A 24,709-nucleotide genomic window follows, 5' to 3' on the forward strand; every position below is an offset into this window, starting at 1 on the left:
GTTGTATACATCCTAAACAATGTTGGAGATTATGAGTTGAATTGTTAAGAGAAGACAATTGAACAAACAACATATTGGATACTTCAGAGAGTCTTGTGTTGAAATGAGGAATTTTGTAATCACTTGCAAAAGATGATGTAAAGTCTAATGAGCCTCAATCATCTTTTAAAAGGGAACTCTTACAGGGGAAAGTATCATTAGGAGAAGATAAGTTTTGTTGAAATTTGCAGGAATGGAGCCAAATTCAGACTTTGTGATCTATCATTACTGATAAGGGTATATTCAATATTTTTGTATTGAAAAAAAATGTTAGATACAATCCAAGAACATTTTAAATCTGGTAGAAGTAACTTCAAACTGAATGACATTGATATGGAAATTGCATAATAGTTCAAGTTCCATTTGAATGTCACCAAAGAAGCAAGATTGTACCATAATAACATATTTGAAATCCAATCTCATTTATAATACATAAAGCTCACAACCAAAAATACCTTCATGTGAGCCAATGGTCAGAAAGATCAGACAAAAAACTCAGAAAAAACAGCAAACAAGCTTACAATCTGCTTATATATCGCTTTCCAAGAAAAGACTGAAAAGGGACAAATCATTTTAATTCCCTTCAATGGTATTTATGCGAATATTGTTTCTTTTCATGGCCACCACCTGGGCATTGCACTTCACACAATGAAAAGATGAGCTAGCAGCACATCTAGTGCGAAGGCAGTAATAACAGTACTTGTGCTGACATGGAACAGCAATGAAAGAAATTACGATGGGATTTGCCCCACAAACTGGACAGGCATCAACTTCCAGAGAATTTCCATCTGATTTATCTTTTGAGAAGGGGAAAAATAAGATTTTCTTTATCGATGTTGTGTTCAATAAAGGCAACACTAATAATAGTAGTTCCTGATTAAAAAAGAGTACATCAAAATTTATATGGCAAATATAAAAAATAAGGAAAGCGAACAGAGCAATAATGCAAACTATTATTTATTCAGAAGATCTGAAATAAAAGAAGGCAAGAGATATCAATACCGAAAACTCATTCCATACTAGCTGACGATTCATATATTCAAAGCTGACACTGCGGTTCATATTTGGCCTTTCATAAACAAGCCTAGCTCTTAAAAACCTCTCAATAATATTTCTGTACCTGCATATAACAGAACTTCTCAATTTCTTTGTTCAAGAAGGAAAATTACTTTTCATTTCTTCTTAATTAAGATTTTCATAGCTTTTGTTTCCAAAATTGTACTTTACACAAGCTCTCTAATATTTTAACCAATAAGATGACTTTGCAACATTGTTGTTTTACCATCAGCATGGAGTTATTGAAGTCAGACCTGGTCAAGAATATCTGATAAAGAGAAGTAATACCTTCCTGTGTAAAGGAATGTGAGGAGGTTTATAAATAATGCAGCTTGATAGAAACTCTCTGCTCGTTGGAGGAGAACCCATGCTCGACGAGTCCAAGATCTCTGCGTAGCAGGACATGCAAATGAGAAAATACTGCAGTGAATTTAAGAATAATCAAACTATTGCAGGTACAAAATTCTCTTATACAGCATGCAAAAACCTAGAAAATACATGTTCACTGTCACCCCAGCTTCGATAAGCAGAAAGAGACTGCAGCCTGGTCCATCCATATTGGCCTCCAATTGTGGCCAGGCAGTACCATAGCTTTTGAGACCGGGTAAGACCAGGACCCTCCAACCCCGTCCTGACTGAAATCAATCATATGATAGAAAACAAAAGCTGTGTTAAGGACTTCTCCCTTAATCACATCTACAAAAAGAAATAGCAAGCAATTAACAGTGTCACATTTAAGAAATAGTAATAATATGTAGAAATGAACCTCATCATATTGAGCAACCTTTGAGATATTTAAGGAGATGAGATGTTTAAGTAACACCATATCAAAGAACTAGGTTAATTAAAATATGATAAATCTATAGAAACAGAGCCTTGTAATTTTACATCAAAATTGCCATAGCAATTCCTTGTCTCACATCTATTAGTACTCAGAAATTACACAGCAAGTGACAAGTCAATTTAGCACATCAAATTATTCATCATGAATCATATTTCAAAAAAACCCAAAAATTCTATTTGATAAAAGACAACACAAACTTTAGTTAGATCTGTTTGTATCAAAATAAAGTATTTCAATCTGAAGGGTGTTGAGTAGAAAAATCAAATTTATTGAGGTCCATTTTCGTGCTACACACGAAGTTACAAAACTTTTCCATCAGTTGTAGCGGCCATTAGAAAATATGACTTTCCACAAGAAAATCAAATTACTTCAGGTCCATTTACACTCTAAAGTTACCGAACTCATCTATCATTTCATCACTTGTTTAAAAAATGTTTTTGTACTAGAAAAATAAATTACATTCCTTCAATACTCCCTCAATTTCCTCCAAGTTAGTAGTTATCCAACCTTTCATTCTGAAACATGGATGCATGAATTGTTGTCATTAGATTCGATTTTTAGGTTTGTCTCATATAGAGCTGATGTCTTCCATATGGTGGCTATTAAAGGTAATTTCAGTCAATACTGCAAAACTTCCTAAACTCTGGTGCACATTAAACAGTTTGCATTTCTAGTAATTAATTGTCACTCAGATGCTTTTGTTTATTCTTTTAGAAAATTATGTCAAGTTCAACAATTTGAGTGACTGATCTATTTAAAAGTCTACTGCAGAACACAGAAACACTACTAAGAGTGGGGTGAATTAGGAGTGTATAAAACCTTTGAACCAATTTTAGTTTGTTGACTAGTCTATTTTATGAACATTTCGTTTTGACATAAGATCAGCAACAAAAGTAGACCTAAGACAATGCTCAAGAAACAATGTACAAGTTGTAACATGGACGCCCAATGCAGGAAAAACCAACAACACAAAGACTTCTAGGAGCTACTGTCCTAATCCAGTCTTTCTATTTCTTCTGTCCAATTACAAAGTTTAAGGGCTCCAACCCTTAGGAGCTTCAACCCCTATTATTAGAGCTACAACTCTTTCAAACTAAGCACAAACTCAACAATTTTGAGCACCAATCCAATTATAGTTTACAGATAATTTAAAGATCTCAAAACAATTCAATTCTGACAAATTTGCATCTTTGGTCACATTCCATTACAGATTGAGATAAGGATATTCAAATATGCTTCAGAAACCAACTGTAACAATCACTCTTTATCACAAGTTCAATCTGATAATGATTTTATAATATTTTATGATTATTGAATAACTTATTCAAAACTGATATAATTCTGTAAGTTCTGAGAAGTCACTTCAATATAATCATAATATAGAATTCCTGTATGTTAATATCAGTTTGTATGTAGTCACATCTCTTAGTTTCAGAATATCCATTTTTGTCTGCAATCAAATAACATTATTGTTTCTCTGACAAGCTTACACAAAATGCTTCTCTAAGAGAATCTAGACACTCTGTAATATATTGAAATGAGTTAAACAGAAACTGAATATTTTCTGAGGCAGAGTATTGTTACCAGTTTCTGTCGTCTTCTCAATAATATTTTGTTACCAATCTCTACAGCTGAAAGATTTCTCCCCGTATTTTGCTTTTCTTCTTCATCAAATCTTTTCTGATATGCTTATGTAGCAGATATTCCTGCTCAATCACTACTCACAAAAAATTTCTCATTTTCAGTGCTCATCGAGAATGAATTGAATATCAGTTTGTATGTAGTCACATCTCTCAGTTCCAGAATATCAATTTTGTGTGCAATCAAATATCATTATTGTTTCTCTGATAAGCTGAAACAAAATGCTTCTCTTAGAGAATCTAGCCACTGTGTAATATATTGAAATAAGTTAACTGAATGTTTTCTGAAACAAAGTATCGTTACCAGTTTCTGTCTACTTCTCAATAATATTTTGTTACCAACCTCTACAGCTGAAAGACTTCTCCCCGTATTTTACTTTTCTTCTTCTTCAAATCTTTTCTCATATGCTTATGTAGTGGATATTCCCATTCAATCACTACTCACAATTTTTTTTTCAGTTTTTAGTGCTTGGAGAATGAATTGGAATCATATATATATATATATATATATATATATCTTCATTCTCTTGTATACCATTACTCAGTTGCGTACAGATTAGAAAACTACCTTGAAAACTTCTGATGCCGCAGTTCTGGCAATCCTAAACTATCTTATTAAGCAGCTGAATAAAACAAACTAAGAAATCTACATTTGAATAAATGAATACTGTTATTGTATTTTACGTGTCAACCATCCGCTCACACACCAGGGATACTACATCAAATTTTTTATATCAGTTTGCCTGCCAAGAAACAAATTTTTCAGCTTTCTGTATGAGACGACTTGATGCAGCCCGACAAAACCTTCAGCGAATACTTCATTTGTAAACCATTTCACTAATAGCAACTTGTTCAACCAGACTTGACACGGTCCAACCAATAAAGAATGATCACAAACTGTAATTCGCACAAAGTATCCAACTTGCTGCCAAACTTTATCAATGAATGAACACAAGCCGTCGTTCAAACATTGTTTCCAACCTGCTGCGAACTTTATCAAAGAACGAACACAAAGCTTCAATCCAGTGCTGATACCTGAATTTCTGTAGACACATTGAATGAATCACTGAAAATACATACTCTGAAGATATGTACTGAATTGCTGTAGGTACATACTAAAGGAATTGCTTAATATACATACTCTGAAGATACTTGTATGTTACATCTTTAATATTCTGAGTAATCATATTTGCACATATGTTCTGACTTCTTCTATTTTGTCATCAATGACACATTGAACCAACATCTACAACTTACCGTCGTTAACAGACTGGCTTAAGAGACAGTGAAAACAAAGGCTTAGTGTGTCAGGCTTAATTTAACCTGTCTAAACATATTTTATAAGTATCTAATTTAATACAGGTAAAATGAGATAGAACACCAGCTAACTGAAAGAAAAGTGAGCATGACGCTTCATTCTTTAATGCTAATGTGTGCATTTCGTTTTTAGTGTTCTTCAACAAATTTCCAACTGTCAGCTTGTAACTACAAACTGACCTATATTCGTTATGACAATGACATACATTCTAAATTTGTAATACAGTACAATACCTCCCTTGATGGTCATGCGTAAATTACAACAGAATTTATAAAAGTTATTATCATCACAACATGCGTTATAGATACCAACCATAAATGGCCACACACAAATTTTGTACTTTTTAACTCCACAAACTTGTCTGGTCCAGCTTGTTTCGTAAAAATATCAGCTTTGTTGTTGAAAATACTGTCTGTTCCACCTGGTATTGTGAAGATATCACCTATCAATTCTTGAGCTGTACAGTGTTGTGACTATATTTGTAGTAAAAAGATATTGCATGTCTGGTATGAACGAAATATGATACAGTCTAAATACCTCCTACTTGTCATTAGATGAGTTATGGGGTCTCTGCAATGAGTGTTCTATAAAACACAACACTTAATGTGTTGCAAATAGGAAAGCAAACCAAATAAGCCTGATCTTAGGGCAAACTCTAGGGTCAACCATGCTTGAGTTGGTTTAATACTATGATGGGTGACTTCCTAGGAATTCCCAGTGCTTCACCAACGCGAGCATCACCTAGATACACTATGTGCTAAGTTGACCATTCATGCTCGTGGAGATGGACTTTTCATTTTATTAATCACCTCATGTTCCCAGAGAAAAAGCATATCTTGTCAGTTTCCTATTGGAACTGCCTGATCGGCATCTGTAAACCAACAAGAAAGAAGCAAATAAATTCATATCCATATGCAATTTTTCTGTTTTCCAAATATACATCACTGTTTTGCTTAGAAAATTATAAACGTCGCTCAGAAAAACCAGCTAAGGCCTTGTATCTGTAAGACAAATCCAGCTACCCTATGATCATAAATTGGCAAATACAATAGAGACGAAAGATTGCAAAGATTCCATTTATAAGAGATTATATGACGATGTTTCTAAACAAAAGATTTGTGACAGAAACAGAAAATACAAACTTACTAAAGCAACTAAGATTTTTTTCCGGTGTTACCCAGAAAGTTGGAAACGCATTTCCACCCTAAATGCACCCATTTTGGAAACAAAAAGTGTTTCAAGGATTGGATGTGGATTGAAATTTTTCCAAATTGTTCCCAATGAAGCAAAGATTTCAGAAACCGTCCTAGAAACTCAGGGATAGTCAACGGAAGTTTTAGAAACCTTTGACTGTTCCCAGGACAGTTGGGGATGGCCAAGCCGTCCCCTAACTGTCCTGGGGACTAGTGGCTGTTTCTAGCACCGGGAGGCAAATAGTAAGATAATTTTATAAAAATACTTGCAAATTTCTTTAATCTTGTGTGGGCCCCACACCTCAAGCAAAACCTAAATATTAAAATACGTTAATATTATATCAAATCTCAAGCACACGATCAAAAATATCAAATAGTGTATTCCTTTCAAGTTGCATATAGATAGCCAGAGTGAATAGGGTTATGCCTGGGTGAATAATCATTTACTTTTGCTTCTGTTAGCATGTGAAAAAAGTATTCTATGAATTCTGGAAGTCTTTGGTGAAAATCTGAAAATTGAGTGTGTAAATCTGAGCAATATTTAGTATTCTAAAACCAAATCTTAGGGGCAGCAACATACTATCATTTTTTCCATTTTGACTTTGAAGTCTGGGACTTAAAGTCTTCTGACAGTATACGATACACTGATGCAATGATAATTGAATCTTAATCTAAGATATGATACTTTAAGTCTTTAGCTTTTCATTTTGTTGAAACTTGCAGCCTTTGCGCATTTTGATATATGATATGCTACTTTTCATTGTTTCAAGGAATTATATCTATGAATGTATGAAATTGAGATTTGACCTCTCATTTGATGCTATGTTCTATGATAAGTCGATGAACGATCATTGATTTTAGATTTATAACTACTATTATGTTGCTATGCTGAATTTTACAATGTTACATAGTTCATGATAATGTTTGAAATTTCAGATTTACACACACACACATTTAGTCATCCGTTGCTACAGGCAAAAAAAACAAAAAAAAAGATGCCCCGGAAACCCTTATCCTTGTCCCTTTGTCCCAGAAACTCAGAGCAACAAAGCTTTTTTTCTTTTTCTTTTGAAAAAAGGGGTAAAGAGTTAATAAATCCAAAAGAACAGAAAGCTACGGGAAGCACCAAATAAAATGTGACCCAAAAGCCACAAACTACCCTATCATATCATCCTCCACAATCTTATCAAAAGTTTGAGCATAATCCTAAGGCAAATCACCAATACTCCCAATGTTCCAGCCAATCCTCTTCTTAGAAGCCAGCTTACCCAAACAATCTGCTGCTTTATTCCACTCTCTACGAATATAGCAAAAAATTGAGTCTGGAGAATTTATCAGACTCAAAATTTGTCTACCAACAAACGTCAGATGCCAGTCAACATCCTCCAATTTCTGCTTATTCAACATGTTCATCACAACCTGAGAATCAGACTCATAGATAACCTTGTGCCAACCGAGAGCACATCCCCATTTCAAGAGCATAAAAAATAGCTAAAGCCTTCATAAGATTTAATAGTGTAGTATCCCCTACAAGAAGAAAGTAAGATCACAGTACTGAGATTGTCCCTACCAATACCTCCAATTCCCAAATGTCCTACATTTCCTTGGGAGGAACCATAAGAATTACTCTTAAGAACTCTTGGGGATGGAGAAGACCTTTTGTGACCTTTTTCACACCATTGCCCCATCGTAGATGAGGTGGCCCTCTTTTTCTAATAGCTGATAGGTTTTGGCAGCAAAGTTTTAAAAGATTGAAAGCTGGTTGAGAAACCAAGTTGTCGGATTACAAAAAAATGGAACATTCAAATAAAGATTCTTCTAGATCAAGTTACAAAGGATTGAGATAAAAATTCTAAGAGCATTAATATTTTGGCTACTCAAATAGTCCAGAATATATTATAAAGGCATAGTTTATGCATGAAGGCCTTAAAATCCTTCTAAAAATTGATTTTCCATAGTAAAATGTGTAAAATCCTAATTAAAATCAAATTTTTTTTTTTAACAAAAATGATGAAAATCAGGATGGAAATAGAATTTCCCCACTTGAAGAGAGATTTGTAATAAAAAAAGACATGAGCATTGGAACAAAGTGAAGTGTCCATGTAATGTTCCTTTCAGATGGTTAAGGTCGACATGCTGTTGGCTGGAAGTACGTGCCCTTGATTGTCTTTTTATTTATAATTATAGAGTGGAAGAACATAAACTTTTAAATATGAATGATTGTCTTATGCCCTAGAGAGATAACAGTTCTGCCATTATATATCCTCACAAGGAAAATAAGGACACATGACTCCAAATATGTTTAATATTCGTTATTAATAATATATTGTTAATTTTGTTCATTATTATTATGTTAATATTATATCATTAATTATTAGTCTGTAATCCATTAATATAAAATTATTATTATTTTATTGTTGTTGTTAACTATGGTTTGTATCATGTTTTTTTTTACAGGTAATAGTATATCGAAATAAAAAATTTGCATCCTGCTACCATACTGTAGCAATATTTTCTTGACAAACCAGCCCAGAGAACAGACATATAATGAAACTTCCAGAATCCAGACAACCAGCTATCCTAATACCCCATATTTAATAAGACAAAAGACTGCAAACCCAAAGATTTGAGCACTCGTACAAAATGTGATAAAATCGAAGTACATCGACTATCACAAGTCAACCCGGAGGAAATTCAGTCACAAAGGGCGTATCCCTCACCTCCTGGCAGTTCCACTTACCCACTCAAGGCTCCATTCCTTCAGCGGCACTAGGCTCACCAAGGCCCAGGACCCTTGACACATCAGGTCTACCAGTTGTTCTCTGATCCAACACACCATCCTGCAAATTCACCTCAGGAAACTGAAACGCCACCAATTCCACCTTAATCCCTCCAAACCATGCACAAGCTCTTTCCCAACCACAGACCTTTTTGGAGCATTTCTGCACTGGCAATGGACTGAGCACCATCTTTAGTAATAACTCCCGTTGTACTTAGGGATAAGGATTGCAATGTGAGACTTAGAGGAGCCAAATTGTCCTTCTGCCACTAGTGACCAACATGCAATATCATCATTGGGAAACTTTATTGTGATGAAGTCATATCCATCTCACAAGGAGACAGGGACTGATATGCCATGGTTCCAAGTGATCTATTCATTCCAAGTCTGATGGACTGAATTGAGAGAAATCTTCCCAAATCCCAGAGTTTTCTTCTAGCGAACCCTTCACACCAACATTTGAAAGCATGTCTGCATGCCTCTCTGCGAACATGGGTCACTTTGAATTCAACATCTTCAAGGATAGTGCGAACTTGTTTGACATATTTGTCCAGATACCAAGCATCAAGGGATCCTTTAGCAATCCCATTGATCATGATCATCAAGTCACCCTGTATATGAAGCCTTTTGGCCCCATGTTTCAAACTGTCAGATCTGCCTCAACCACCGCCATGCATTCAGCCTGGTTACTAGTACCATCAGGGACTCGCTTTGCACAAATAGCCAAGATGTTTCATTCATTGTCTCTAGCAACTTCTCCAATACCATAAGGGCCAAGATTTCCTTTGGAGGCCCCATTAAAGTTGACTTTGATTCATCCTTGTTCCACAGGAGACTAAGGCAGGCTCATCAACATAGGAGGAGAATCTACTCTCAATTGCCCATTAACAGGCATGCATTTGATAATTGGCCAATGCTTCTAAATTGCAACATCAAGCTAGTTGAATGGGATTTTAAACTGATTCACTCATGTGCTTGTATTTGAGACTACTTTTGAGATAGCTTTCTCAAGCCTTACCAGGAATCTAGGCAATGCTTCACTCTTGTCTTGAAATATTCGCCGATTCCGTTCTTTCCAGAGCTCCCAGAATAGACCAAATTGAGGAGGAGCAAGATTTTTTCTTGTAGACCGGCTAAGCTGCTAGCCATTTTGCCAATTTGTTTGGCGTGGGCCCCTGCCAGCCTAATCGTTTCCTGATGAACTCCCATAATTTCACAGAAAACTCACATTCTAGAAAAACATTATTTAGCAAATCAATTGCCTCTTTGCAAAGAACACACCTATATGGGCCCACCATTCCAAACCTCATAAGCCTTTCACCAATTAAGATTCAAGCATAACCTGTCAACCAGGGAAATGCCCCAGCTTTCGGAAGGCAATCATTATTCAAGCAAAGACTCTTTTCCCATTCAATTGAGGAATGAATGTTTTCCAGTAGTGAGTATCCCACTTTAATTGAGTAGCGCCCACTTTTAGCGCCACACATTTCAAGGAATCCGGAACCGTGGAAGCAATTAATTTATATTTCTAAATGTTGTTGTAATAAAGATCGTTTTCTACAAATGTAATAACACTACCATTGTTATTGGGGTTTTCCAAATGCAGATTTGAAAACTTATAAATATGAGAGGAGACATGTGTCATGAAGAGACATGTCTCTATGGTTAATCATCATTAGATAATAATAATATATTAGCAATAATAATTAGCCATATATGTAATATTATTTATATTAACAATAATATAAATAACCATAAATATATTATATATATAAGAATATTTGTCTAAATAATGATTTACCATCAACAATGTATCTCATGATCGAATCAATCTGACTAAAGCTACAAACTTAACACTCCCTCTTAGCTAGGGATGGTTGTTATAGAAAACATTATGCTCTCAAGTATATGAAGAGATATCATCTCAGTATGATATTCTTGGAATGACATATTTAAGGATATCAACATATATCCATCAACTTGGATGTTGTCTTTCAATATAATTTGACATATGTTTCAACAAGAAATAACAATTGTTTGATATTCATCATACTTATATTCTATTGGTATGGACACATACCAAAAGAATATGTTATATCCTAGTCGGATATGAGCTATCTGATTTTCGAGACAACTTAATGAAGTCGATCAAATAACTAGTAATCAACATGTCATGAACTCTATCATGATAAGTATCATTATCTCCAGCACTTTGGGACAGCAAGTTAATGTAGTCTAATCATGATACATTCGTTATCATGGCTACTAACACTCTCCTCACCTTTCATGACATAATCCACATATGCAAAATATTAACCACCATGAGCCAAGTCAGAGGGTGGAACAAGGCCTTTCACCTCGACTTCTCTCTCATAAGGAATTTCACTTCGAACTTCTCCCTCATAGAGAAGATATCATTCAGAAAGGATTGCACCTCAAAATTCTCTTTCTAAACAATGATCCTGGGAAGTCACGTCCTGTAGTTATTCCCTTAGAGGCTCTCTTCGCCCAAGGATGACTATCAGACTCCCTATGAATATGATATTGATCTTTCGATTTTTAGGTGATGTCATTACTTCCTCATGATGTACAACTGAGTAGGCCAATCAGGATCATACAGTCATACACATCTATTTCTAGACTCCCTCCGAGTATCAATCTTCTAAGTTGTTGTGTTGCCTTTGAAGAAGTGTCATACTCCCTCTTAATGTAGAAGGATACTCATAATCTCAATCATCAAAGACATTTGCTTCAAGAGCCTCACTTTATCTCGGCTGATCACAACTTCTTTGAAGCTACTATCATAAGCTGCCTAATGTACCATTCCTCTTTTCCTGCAAGATCAACTTCAGATACAAAGGAAAAAGATCAAGGAAAATAACTCATAGTATATAAAAACACAAATGATGAAGAGACTATAATGAGTAGATAAATGTAATACTTAAGAATAATAGATACTTATCTACACATGAAGGTCCATAGACAATAAATCAAAAATTGCCTTCTTAGATTATTTGAGAATGGAACATCTCCCCTCTAAAGTTGGTTCATGTGGGAATCAAACATTGGTTATTATTCCTCCCCACAACGTAAAATTCCCATTCTTATATCCTTGAATAATTTTGCATCTCATCAAGGCTGGGAAATTTCTTTATGTTTAATGGATCTCAACACCTTGGTCTATTTGACAATCAATTTGAGACCATCAAAAGCCTCTAATTTCTCCCTCTGACGTGGAAACACTATTACAAATGTAAATGGCAGAATACTTGAATGAATTAATCAGAGATCAAACTGATCTATATATACAAAGAGGAGAGTTGAATAGAATAGAAACATTCTATTCTAGACTGCACCTAAATATTAGAAACATTCTAATATTTACAGAGATATAATAAGATACAACAGTGAGCATTAAAAAGAAACATGAAGGTTATTTTAATACCCCCCCTTAATGCTCAATCTATTTACTACACCAATAGATCCCCTGAATTTAACAAACTTGTCAGGACCAAGGGGTTTTGTGAAAATATCTACTGATTGCTCTAAGGTAGGAACATAGCGTAATTGAATAGATCCATCTTCTACTAATTGTCAGATGTAATGGCAATGAAGCTCTATGTGCTTGGTTCGTTCATGAAACACTAGGTTCTTGGCAAGTTTGAGTATGCCCTGATTGTCTGAAAACAAAGATGTCGGACCTGCTTGAGGAATATGCATATCTGCAAGCATCTGCTGGAGCCAAACTGTTTCACAAGCTACCTTGACGACAACTCTATATTCTGCTTCTGTAGAGGAGAGTGCATGTGCCTGTTGCTTCTTACTAGTCCAAGTAACTGCTGCAGATCCGATACTAAACACATAGCCAGAAGTAGATTTCCTGTCATCAACTGAGCCAGCCCAATCGGAATTAGTGAATCCACTGAGCTGAGGAGTAGTACTTTTTGTGTAAAGAAGACCATAATCTGAAGTACCATGTACATAGCGTAACACACATTTCGCTGCAATCCAATGATCACTCTTGGGGTTTGTCATGAACCGTGAGATGTAGCTAACTGCAAAACTGAGATCATTTCTAGTAGTAGTAAGGTAGATGAGACTACCTACTAGCTCCTTGAAGAGTGTTTCATCTATAGGAGGAGAAACAGATTGTGCGAACAATTTCAGACCACTCTCCATAGGAGTGGAGGCAAATTTGCAATCCTGCATTTGAAACCTATCAAACAAACTTCTGGCATACTTGGATTGAGACAAAAAAATAATGTTGTCAGTTTGCCAAACCTCAATACCTAAACAATAATGAAGCAATCCGAGATCTGTCATATCAAAAGTTTTGCATAGATCCTGTTTGATTTCTAAAATCAAATGTTCTGAATTTCCAATAATGATCAAATCATCCACATAGACAACAAGAAAAAGAATATCATTACCAGAGTGTTTAATATACAGATTATTGTCTGACAGACTACGTTGAAATCCTTGAGCAACCAAGTAATGATCAATCTTTATGTACCAAACCCTAGGGGCCTGTTTAAGACCATAGAGGGCCTTCTGGAGTCTACATACTTTGTGTTTTGAACCGGCAACCTTAAAACCTGGGGGCTGTGTCATGTAGACTTCTTCCTGTAATTCACCATTGAGAAAGGCGCTCTTCACATCCATCTGATGAACTTTCCAACCATATTGAGCTGCAATTGCAAGAAGAATGCGAATAGTGCTCATCTTGGCTGTCAGTGCAAATGTCTCCTCATAATCAATGCCTTCGCACTGGGTGAATCCTCGAGCAACAAGTCTGGCTTTGTATTTGTCCAAGGTACCATCTGCATGGTACTTGACCTTATAGACCCATTTACAGCTAATGGGTTTCTTCCCAGGAGGGAGATCTAAAAGAACCCAAGTGTGGTTCTTTTGAAAGACTCTGAAGCTCAGCATCCATTGCTTGTTCCCATTCTGGAATTCCTTTGGCCTCTCCATATATCTGGGGCTCAAGGATACTGTGGATGTTGGCCATAAGAGCTATATTAACTGTGTTGTGCTGAAGGCTCTTATTTCTGGAGGTTCTACCCTCAATGAGTTCATTAGGACGAAGATCACTAATCGTTTGAGCCCACCATTTTGGCCGAAGGGTCGAGGAGCCAATATCAGATGCTGTCGGAATAGCTGGATGAGAAGCAACAAGAGTTGTATTATCTGAAAGTGACTGAGGTGGTGTATCAGTAGCATCAGATGACTCATATAAAATAGAAGAACCCAAGTCAGAGATTGCTAAAGACTGAATCTCGGAATGTGGTGGGGAGTTAGAGATCAAAAATGGTCCAAATTCCTCATCAAACACAACATCACGACTGAAGATTAAACGATCAGTATTTACATCAATTAGTCTGTAGGCCTTATGTGTGTGATTGTATCCTGTAAACATAAGTTTCTAGCTTTTGGAATCCAACTTAGTGTGTTTGGCATCAGGAATCCATACATATGCCAGAGAGCCAAAAACTCTCAAATGGTTGATCCTAGGTTTGCAACCAGACCAGGCTTCCTCAAGAGTCTTATGATTAACTACAAGGGTGGGTGACCGGTTAAGAAGGTAGACAGTTGTGGATACTGCTTCTGCCCAATATTTTCTAAGAACATTTCTATGTTCTAGCATAGCCCTAGCCATTTCTGTGATGGTACAGTTTCGACACTCTACAACACCATTTTGCTGAGGGGTGTGAGGTGTGGTGAACTGACGTCTAATGCCATGAGTAGTACAGAAGGAAGAGCAAGCAGAAGAACAGAATTCCCCCCCATTATCGGTCCTAAGAGTACGGATGGAGGAACCAGACTCTTTTTCTACTAGAGCTTTAAACTGCTGAAATATAAGAAAGGCATCTGATTTTTGCTTAAGAAAATATACCCACATTTTGCGACTGAAATCATCCACAAAGAGTAAAAAATACCTGTTCCCAGTAATAGGAGTATTCATAGGACCACATACATCAGCATGGACTAGCTGGAGTACTCTGTATGCCTGCCTAGTCACCATTCTTAAATGGTATCCTATGTTACTTCCCTGCTTGGCAAGCTCTACAAACACGATGGTTTTGGGTCTGAATATTAGGTAGGCCATGGACTAAATTATCCCGAGCAAGTTGTGCTAGATATTGAATGTTCAGATGACTATATCGTTGATGCCAGAGACTGCTGAGAGCGGATGATTCGGCAATGAAGGCATGCTCAAGGGAATCGCCTGAATCTACAAGCCTATAAATACCATGATCCTCAAGACCGAAAGCAAGGGTAGTGCGAGAAGCACGATCAATAATCGAACACTTATTTCCACTGAAAATGACATCCAACTGAGGAGAGTGCTTCATAATCTGACTAACAGACAGAAGATTATGTTTCATGCCAGGAACATAACATACATTGAGAAACATGAGTTTTCTTCCTCCAGAGTGAATCTGAACATTGCCCTTGCCGACAATATTATATTCTTCGCTGCCTCCAAAGATTACTGAGTCAGAATAGGGAGTGAATTCAACAAACCAATCACGCCTATGAGTGAAATGTCGGGAGGCACCAGAATCGATGTACTAGGCAAAAGATTTCACATGATTTGCAGGTATGCTGGCTATAAAGGCATGGTAGATAGATTCTTTCTGCTCTGAGTGTTGGGTAGCATTAGCTTGTTATTTAATTGAGTCCGACTTCTGATGTTGCTGATACAGATGCTTATAATATGTGAATATTTCAAATGGCACAAACTTCGAGGTGAGAAAATGAAAGACCCAAAAAAATTGGAGAAGTACCCAGAAAAGAGCTCGGAAAACCCAAAAATAAAATGTTGTCGAAATCCGAATCTGCTGGCTCGAAAATTGAGGCACAAAAAACGAGGCACCCACAAAAATCTGATGAAGACCCATTTGAGATTTCAAAAAACCCACCAAGAATATTTAATCAGAAAAGTTTTCCAAAGTCAAAAACTAGGGTTTCGAGCAGAATAACAGTCGGCCGCCAAAGAGGTCAAAAAGGCAGAAAAATGATGTTTGCAGGTAAAAAAACAACTAAACCCAGCAGCTGAAATGTGAGCAGAATATCCAATAGGGATAGACAGACCCATTTTTGAAAAAAAAACCATAAAATCCCACTTTTTGAGCTCTGGGTGTGAACAGATTTGAAAAAATGACCTCCAGATTTGAAAAAACGACCTTTAGATTTGTGATTTATAGACTAAGCCATGGGTTTCCAAGAAAAAAATTGGCAGAAAACAAATCCACAATTTTCCAAGAACGCCAGTAGCTGAAGACACAATTTTTCAGTCGATTTGCACAGAGGGTCTAAACCCTAGCTCTGATACCATGTTATAAATGTAAATGGCAGAATACTTGAATGAATTAATCAAAGATCAAACTGATCTATATATACAAAGAGGAGAGTCGAATAGAATAAAAACATTCTACTCTAGACTACACCTAAATATTAGAAACATTCTAATATTTACAGAGATATAATAAGATACAATAGTGAGCATTAAAAAGAAACATGAAGGTTATTTTAATAAACACACCCAACTCACATGGTCCCAATTATGGAATATATCTTGCTCCAAAAATGCAATCTAATGACGAGTGAATTAGCCTACTTTGCTACAGCTGCTAAGAGCTAAGGACTTTCCTTCGCAAACTTAGATAACTTTGTTTGATTCACCTTGTATATTCTTAGTCTAGGTACTGAACTGAGGCCTAGTCCATTTTGTTCCAAATTCCTTCCAGAACTGAGTGTTCTCTATTGATTCCTTCTGCAACAAATCTTCAGTTTGGATGAGTAATAATATGGGAAGATGCATTAGAGCTGACTCTGAATGGCTCTAATACCGTGAATCATATAACATTCAAATATTATATCGATACAATGTATATCACTTCTACAAATATGTAAGCTTTATTAACATAATCATCTCACACTTTTGGACATAGCCTTTAAACTAAAGATCTCCTTACTGCACAATCAGATAGGATGCCTCCAAGAGACATACCCAAGATCTCTTTCTAAGCACATCTTGTATGACTTAATAATTGATCATTGTATTTGTTACCAACTTTATCAATTATTATTGTTCTCTTAACAATTTGTTGTTATCATCAGTAATCATAACTAATCTTCTTGCTAATAATGGGTAATTATTAGCTTTGATGAGGCATCATCTGTAATATAGACACTTAGTGTATAATATACAACTAGCATACATGTGTAGCTTGCTATGGTCTTATATGGATCTGTTGTATAATCACTCTCCAATATGTCTTGCTTAATGTTTGCAATGACTGCTGCATATTTTGATATGGTCCTTATGATGCAATAACTAACTTATAATTGAAGTTGCCTTATATTCCAGATTAATTTTACATTCCAAATGGAAGTCTGCTGGAACAGAGGTAAGTCTGAATATACAGCAGATTGTTGGTCTCAAATTGGTCAGTTTCTTGATGATTGACCTATGAATTGTAAGTATTCACTTGACCCCAAAAAAAGGAGTAAAATAAAAATACTAGATGACTACTCAATTCTTAACTCATAATCCATATTTATTTATTGGTAAACTTATTTTCACCATGTCTTTATCTCTACGATGATATTCTTCCTTGTAATTGTTAGACCTTTTATCATTCCCAATTAAACCCCTTGTGATATATTCTCAATGTTGATGGCTGTTGCTGACTAGAAGATGACCTTTGTTTTGATTATTGCATTCTCCAGCTGATATGTATTCATACATCAGAAGACCTTCATTATGTAACTATATCCTCTGTCTCATTTGTTTTCATATTCCCGATGACCTTCATCTATAGTTTGAACTTTGAACTATTAAGACCCAGTTTCTGTGATAGCAATAAGATATAATACCTGAGCTCCTCCAAGTAATATGATTACTTTTCTTGGGGTGTCAATCTGTATATTACTTTTCCCACGATATGAACTAGTAATGCCTGACTGAGTGATCACAAGATCTGTATGTTTGTAGCAGTGTTTCTCAATGTGATTTTCGCACTACAAGGATCTTAATTAGATCTATATAATTGGATATCATTCTCATGCGCTCCGACAGGGATTCTAAATGAGTTGCCATTCTCCATATATGTTGGTTCCCTATGCGTCAGATGTGATCTTCACAAATCATAGAACAAATTGTCTTGTTCGATGCTAAGTATGTATGGTCCGTTGACTAGGTGTTTCATCTCACGTCTCCTCTGTCAATGTTTATGATAATGTTGAGGAGCTCATAATTTATATCCTTCAGTGTGAATTGTAATACTCCCGCAAATCTCTGTTCATTCCTATCTTATGTCTATTTTTATCTTATTATAAGGTTTGCCCGATATGTGTAATGTTACTCAATAAGATAAAAACAATAATATTATATCCAAATAAGATGTGTCGTCAATTCCCAATCAATCAAATATATGTGAGATTGCACTTGAGCTTTTACGGTGATCTGGTATTTGCAGAATGATTGAACGGTGTGTCTGACTATATGCTCATCATAATACCTTGTCTGATGTTGCTATATGTTCTCCGATCATCCTCAATAATGCTATGGTCCTTGATTTGTCCGTCGGCGGTATTTTCTTTCATTCGATGCCCTTGTCTTAGGAAGTATTTGTTTTGAGCAACCCACAATACTACGAAATATCACTAAATTCTATGGCCTTTGCAGCTTTATTAATGTTGAAGAGCAGCACCATGAGACAGTGTGTGAGGACTGTAGGTGGCTCCACAGATATTATTGCAGCTTCTAATCAACTGGATATTCTCTCTTCAGAAAATTCAAGTGGCCTTCATGGTATATATATCCAACCACCTTCCGCTATAATTTTTCAACGTTCTTTATAGTCTAGTGATCAATATGAATAAAAGGTTTCCAGATGGCATCGCCATTGTTATCCATTATTGCGCAATATGTATCCCTTTCTTCATCTTTATTTTTTTTTTCTTTGCCTACCCCAATAGTTAGTAGGGTTAGAGGATTAAATGAATACCATTACAATTCATCTCTTCCAAGTATCACTCTGCTTTAAATTTTGAACTCGCAATGGATATCTTTCCCGATGAATTTATTATTTGCCGTTGAAGACAACCTTGCCAATAAAAGTCATCAAACCAAATAAATGTTATTTCTATCAAACATTTTGTTATTTGCTCTGATACCATGTTGTAATAAAGATCGTTTTTTGCAAATGTAGTAACACTGCCATTGTTTTTCCAAATGCAGATTTGAAAACTTATAAATATGATAGGAGACATGTCTCTATGGTTAATCATCATTAGATAATAATTAACAATAATAATTAATCACATATATATAAGAATATTTGTCTAAATGATGATTTACCAACAACAATGTATCTCATTATCAAATCAATCCGACTAAAGCTACAAACTTAACACTAAAGAGATTCACGAGTATCTCCACCTCGGTTGGTGGGAGTCCTAAATTGGAAGGGTCCTTCCACGCTACACTTCTACCTCGCAAACTTATTTCACAGTCAATAAAGTCCTTGACTTTAGTTCCCCATTCTCTAGATGTTTCTATGACGCTCAATGGGATGCCTTCCTCAGCCAACAATTTGTTCCCTTCCCAAGAATCGAGCCAAGAATTCGCTTTCTCGCCATTTTTGATCTGCCAACTCAGATGATCAGTTATCAGGCTTCTGCAGCTTATGAGGAAATTCCAGATTGCTGATCCACGTGGTGGGATTGCAAAGGTAAAAATCCGCTCATCATCCATATTATCCAGATACTTTACCTTCAAAAGTCTCACCCATCTTTGACTCGGCATAGCATGTCTTTGCCAGACAAGCTTGACTCCCAAGGCAATATTCAGATGATTCCAATCTCTGATTCCAGCACCCCCAACCCCTTTCAGGTTGCAGATGCGATCCCATGCCATTAGCAGATACTTGTCCTGTTTACCATTTCCATTCCACATAAATTTTCTCACAAGTTGTTGGATGGAATTGATGACTTTCTTTGGCAGCCTGAAACATGACAATGAGTAAATTGGGAGCGCAGATATTACTGATCTCAAATTAAAAGGCAGCCTGCCAGAGATAACCAAGAACCTAAGTTACCGATTTGGATGTGGATTCCGAAGTGGATTCCAGAAGCGGATACGGGATGCGGAGATTTTTTTTTTTTAGGATGCGGATGCGAGAGGAAACGTATATATATATAGTATAATATTAACATATGCAAAGAAATGCAAGAAATACACAAAAACAAATCATTTGATAAATCATAATATGACTATGAATCTATGATACTTAACAGTTAACTGGAACCCTTAAACAAAATTCAAGATATTTCAAAATTCATATGATATTCATATATCAAAATCAATATGTGCTTGTCCAACATTAGCATTTAGTCTTGACTCTTAAACAATAAGTTCAAATATGTCATGTTCAAGATTCCAACAAAATAAAATTTAAAAACATGGTAAATGATTGAAGTCTGAAGATTCAATCAATCAGAGTTTGACTTTGAATCATAGGGATTCACAAGAAAATCCACATTCTCATTGTCATCTCCAACTGCTGAAAGATCATTTGAACCAAGCATGGTTCCACTTATGCTAGATGCACCACGTGCCACACTAACATAGCCTAGGCTTGTGTAGTCAGTTGGTGATTCTTTGATTGCTGCCATCATTTCCTTCCAATATGATGATCTCACCAAGTTGAAAGAAAGCCCATTCGCAAAGAGGCAACGTGCAATAGCTTCTTCAGCGCGGTCTCTTGCCCCCATTTTAAATGCAGTGTCCAATGGGCCTCTTTTATAAGAAAATAAATAAATTTCAATTAGTTCCTAACAACTATGAACATCAATGATCATGCATACAAGTGGAAAGAAGTGAGAAAAACTACTAAAATAGATATCCAAAGTTGCTTCTACATATCTTTCAAAAAAAAAAATTTGAAAAAAAACTTTAAAAAAATCTTCAAGAACTTGAAAAAAATCATCAAAAACTCAAAAAAATTCATCTAAATACTCAAGAAAAGAATTGAACACTTACCTTGAATGGTTTAAACTTCTTTGAGAAAGCTATCTCTCCCTCTTCGATTGATCCTCTTCGATTGATCCTCTTCGAAAATGCTGAACTTAGCTTCACAATGAAGGAGTGGCTGTAGGTGCAAACAAAATTCTAAAATCACTCTTGTGAATGCTTCTATGTTGTCTTCTAGGGTTGTTTTAGGGTTTTATTGTGAAAAAACACTTTAAAAAATGCTTTTAGTCACATGTTGTTATGAAAGTTTAAGTTAAAATATACAATATTTTATTGTTTTCCCGCCTAACTCCTGTGGATGCGTCCGGATGCTCCCAGATTCCTTGCACTCAGCTTCTAGCCGCATCCGGATGCCTACGGGTGGCTTCCGGGCAGCACCCGCAACGCATCCGGAGGCTTCCCGCATCCGTCCGCATCGGATGCGGAAGCCAGGCCCTACTGGCACGAATCGGTATCTAAGCCAAGAACCTTTCCAACCTATGATTCTAGGGTTACAAGTATCCTGTAATTCCTTCCATAGGCCACTCTTTGTTGCTTCTTCAAAGAGCAGCATCCCAATAAACTTTGCTGGGATCTTTCCAACTTTTGCTCCAAAAATATCAGCGATGGATTGTCGGGTTGCTGCTTCAGAATTGAACTTCTTCCAATTTACTGCCTACCCAGAGGCACAACTTGCTTCTTCCATGGTTGCTTTGCCAAAAAAGGTGTCATTGACAAATTGGGAATGTGTTTCAGCTTCCATACTCCAGGCAATTCGGATGCCTTTCCACTGACCATTTGACCTTAGCTTTATAATGGATCTACCAAGGACTTCAGCAATAAGGATAAACAAGAATGGTAAGATGAAATCGCCCTAATGGATTCCATGAGATGTCTCAAAGAATCCCTAAGGGCTTCCATTTACCAGGATTGAAGCTCTATAATTGGCTATCATTCCTTTCATCCAATTGACCTACTCTATACTAAATCCAAACTTTTTCAAAGCCATTATTAAAAATTCCCTGTCCACCCTATTGTAAGCTTCGTGAATGTCCCGCTTCAACACCATCTGCCTTTCCTTGCTTGATTGAGCAGAAGAGATAGCTATATGGGCGAGAACTCCTCCATCAACTATGTTGTGATTAGGGGTAAAACTGCTTTGTTCAGGAGAAATAAGCTTCTCTAGCAGTGATTTTAATCTGTTTGCTGCCACCTTTGTTATTATTTTGTACACTGTATTGCATAAGGAAATCGGATTAAATCCATCAAAAGAGCTGGGTTTCTTTTTCTTCGAAATTAAAATCTTAAAAATAAACCCCTTTTTCCTGGACTCCTCAACCACTGCCAGCAGCTTTGTCTTTAGGATGTGCCAGAATTTCTGATTAAAAATTGCCTGGAAACCTTCTGGTCCCAGGGATTCATCCTCGCCTAGTCCAAATACAGCAGCTCTTAGATCCTTCAACATAACAGGCCTCATTAATTCCATGTTATCTGCTTCTAGCACTAACTCTGGAATCACTGATAACGGTTCCTCCTACGGCTGTAGCTTATTGATTGGTTCAGCACTCCAAAAAGAGGAGAAAAATGCCACTGCCTTGTTGAAGTATAGCATCAGTTGAAGTGATATACTCATTACGTAAAGCATTTGTATTCATGATTTATATGTACATTGCTTTATGTCTCATATATATATATATATATATATATATATATATATATATATATATATATATATATATGACTTAACTAATCAAACTCTTATCAAAAGAGACTATTATGTTATGGAGTTCCTGAATGTAATTGTTTTACCACCTTATGATTGTCGATTGAGAAGCAAACTAATTGTGCTTTCTTATACACTGACGGTGATCAAAGAGGGACATGACCCTACATAGCCTTTGGCCACGTAGAGTCATGTCTCTACGGGACATGACTTTGTTGTTAAGATTGTAGCTTTTGTCGGATTGATTTTATCATGAGATACCTCGTTGATGGTAAATTATCTTTAAGATAAATATATTATATATATTATGCATTATATATTATAATGTAATAATATAATAATATATTACATATATGGTTAATATATTAATATTACATATTATATGCTTAAAGGTGAGTTATACATATAATTATTTATTAACTAATGATGATTAACTATGGGGACATGTCTCCTCTCACATTTATATGAGATCCAAATCTGCATTTGAAAGACATCAATTACAATGGCCATGTTAGTACATTTGCAGAAAAGATCCAAGTTACTCAACATGGTATCAGAGCCAAATTGCAAATGAATAGAAGGAAGTAGAATAGACAAATGATAAAATGCTTGAATGAAACCATATGCAAATGGTATAATATAATAATGCAGACAGTGGAAATATTGGTCTATATATTAAACACAAACACCCATCTTAATTTGTTGCCATTATTGTATACCTAAAATATGAACAGAACTTATGTGGAATAAGCAATCCTACATAATTCAATTTCAGGAGAACTTTCTATTAATCTAGAAATATTATGGTTTGTTTTGATTTAAGCATCTAATGCCGAGAGGAAGAAAGATACCGTGGGAGGGGTGGCGTACAAACGTAAACAATGCTCAAAATTCCTACACCATGAGAGCCAATGGGCAAAGATATATTTGATGAATTACATTAACAATCATCAATGAAACAAAATTACATAAAACAAAAGCTTCTTGTGATGTGGAAGGGTTTGCACACTGTTGCCCAAGTTTCGGTTCATATCTTTTGCTCTAGGGTTTTGAGTCAAGTGCCATAGTCTTGAGTCTGAGTCTAATTGCCTATAGGATGGCCTTCCTTCTCATCATTCGTTTGAGTTAACCTAATGCGGGAATCATGTGAGCAATGCATCAGTCCAAAGCTAGGTGATTAGGATTTGGAGGGTTTGTTATGCATTTTCCCGATGAGAAGGTCTTGATATTCTGCTTATTCATATTTTCTTGTTCCTAATTATGTCGAAGACAAAGATTCATGTTGTAAAGTAGTTCTTCATGAAAGCATTTCTAAATCTCTGAGAGTTTTTAACTTCATGGTCAAAGGTTTATATCTAAAAGAAGGATACATTTAAAGAGATCACAGACATATACAGAGGAAATGCAATAGAGATCATCGAAGGCTGAGGCTAAAAGATTGATATGCAGATCAGGAGAACAAGTCAGAAGCAAGATCGGTTGAATTCAATACAGAGTGAATGCTCAAAAATGCAAAAATGATGAAGGAACCAAGTCAAAGGTGGTGTGACTCTTTTTGAGATGAAATTGATGGTTAATATTTAATCCGCGTGTATACGTTGAAGAGTTGAAAAGTCAATTGAACAAAAGAATGCGTGCTATTGGCCAAGTGAAAAGTCCAAATGCTTATCTATCAGATCGGGTCCCATTCAAATATTAAACGAAAGTTGAATGCTTTTGAGCGTCAGATCTTATAAAATGCACGATCATTATTCGTAACGACATAATGACACGTCTTGTTGGCCATCACATTTCACGAAGCGTAGTCAGAATCTAGTCATGAGGTGCCATGAAGCAAAGAAGGTCAACGTCAGATTCTTTGGGCAATGAAAAAGTGCCAACTGTTCGCCACGGTGTGTATAGCTAGCAAATGGACCCACAATGCAGAACAAGACAAAGAGTTAAGACCTTTTTTGTCACCGTCAGATCAAAGAAGATCTACAGAGGTCGTTATGTCATCATAAAAAGATACCCGTTTGCTAATCTATGCAGCAAAGCAATGTGAAGGCACGTGTCTCGGTGGGCCCACTACATTCTACCATCGTCAGACTGT

At 36.1% G+C, this 24,709-nt stretch overlaps 1 protein-coding gene across 2 annotated transcripts in view; it reads right to left on the bottom strand.

Moving 5' to 3' along the window:
- Window positions 1-426: 426 nt before the first annotated feature.
- Window positions 427-24,709, bottom strand: part of TED3 (Pex2/Pex12 N-terminal domain-containing protein / zinc finger (C3HC4-type RING finger) family protein) — a 94,553-nt gene continuing 70,270 nt past the window's right edge. For both annotated transcript variants that reach the window (XM_089801450.1, XM_089801451.1), the window contains exons 5-8: window positions 1,594-1,730; window positions 1,384-1,484; window positions 1,042-1,159; window positions 427-912 (exon numbers count right to left, since the gene is read on the bottom strand). In XM_089801450.1, coding sequence (XP_089657576.1) covers window positions 613-912; window positions 1,042-1,159; window positions 1,384-1,484; window positions 1,594-1,730 — 656 coding nt within the window. In that variant the 3' untranslated portion in view covers window positions 427-612. The remainder of the gene's footprint in view (window positions 913-1,041; window positions 1,160-1,383; window positions 1,485-1,593; window positions 1,731-24,709) is intronic.

Source organism: Cupressus sempervirens, chromosome 9 (assembly GCF_028749045.1).
Source record: "Cupressus sempervirens isolate cs-2001-9-10 chromosome 9, ASM2874904v1, whole genome shotgun sequence".
NCBI lineage: Eukaryota > Viridiplantae > Streptophyta > Pinopsida > Cupressales > Cupressaceae > Cupressus > Cupressus sempervirens.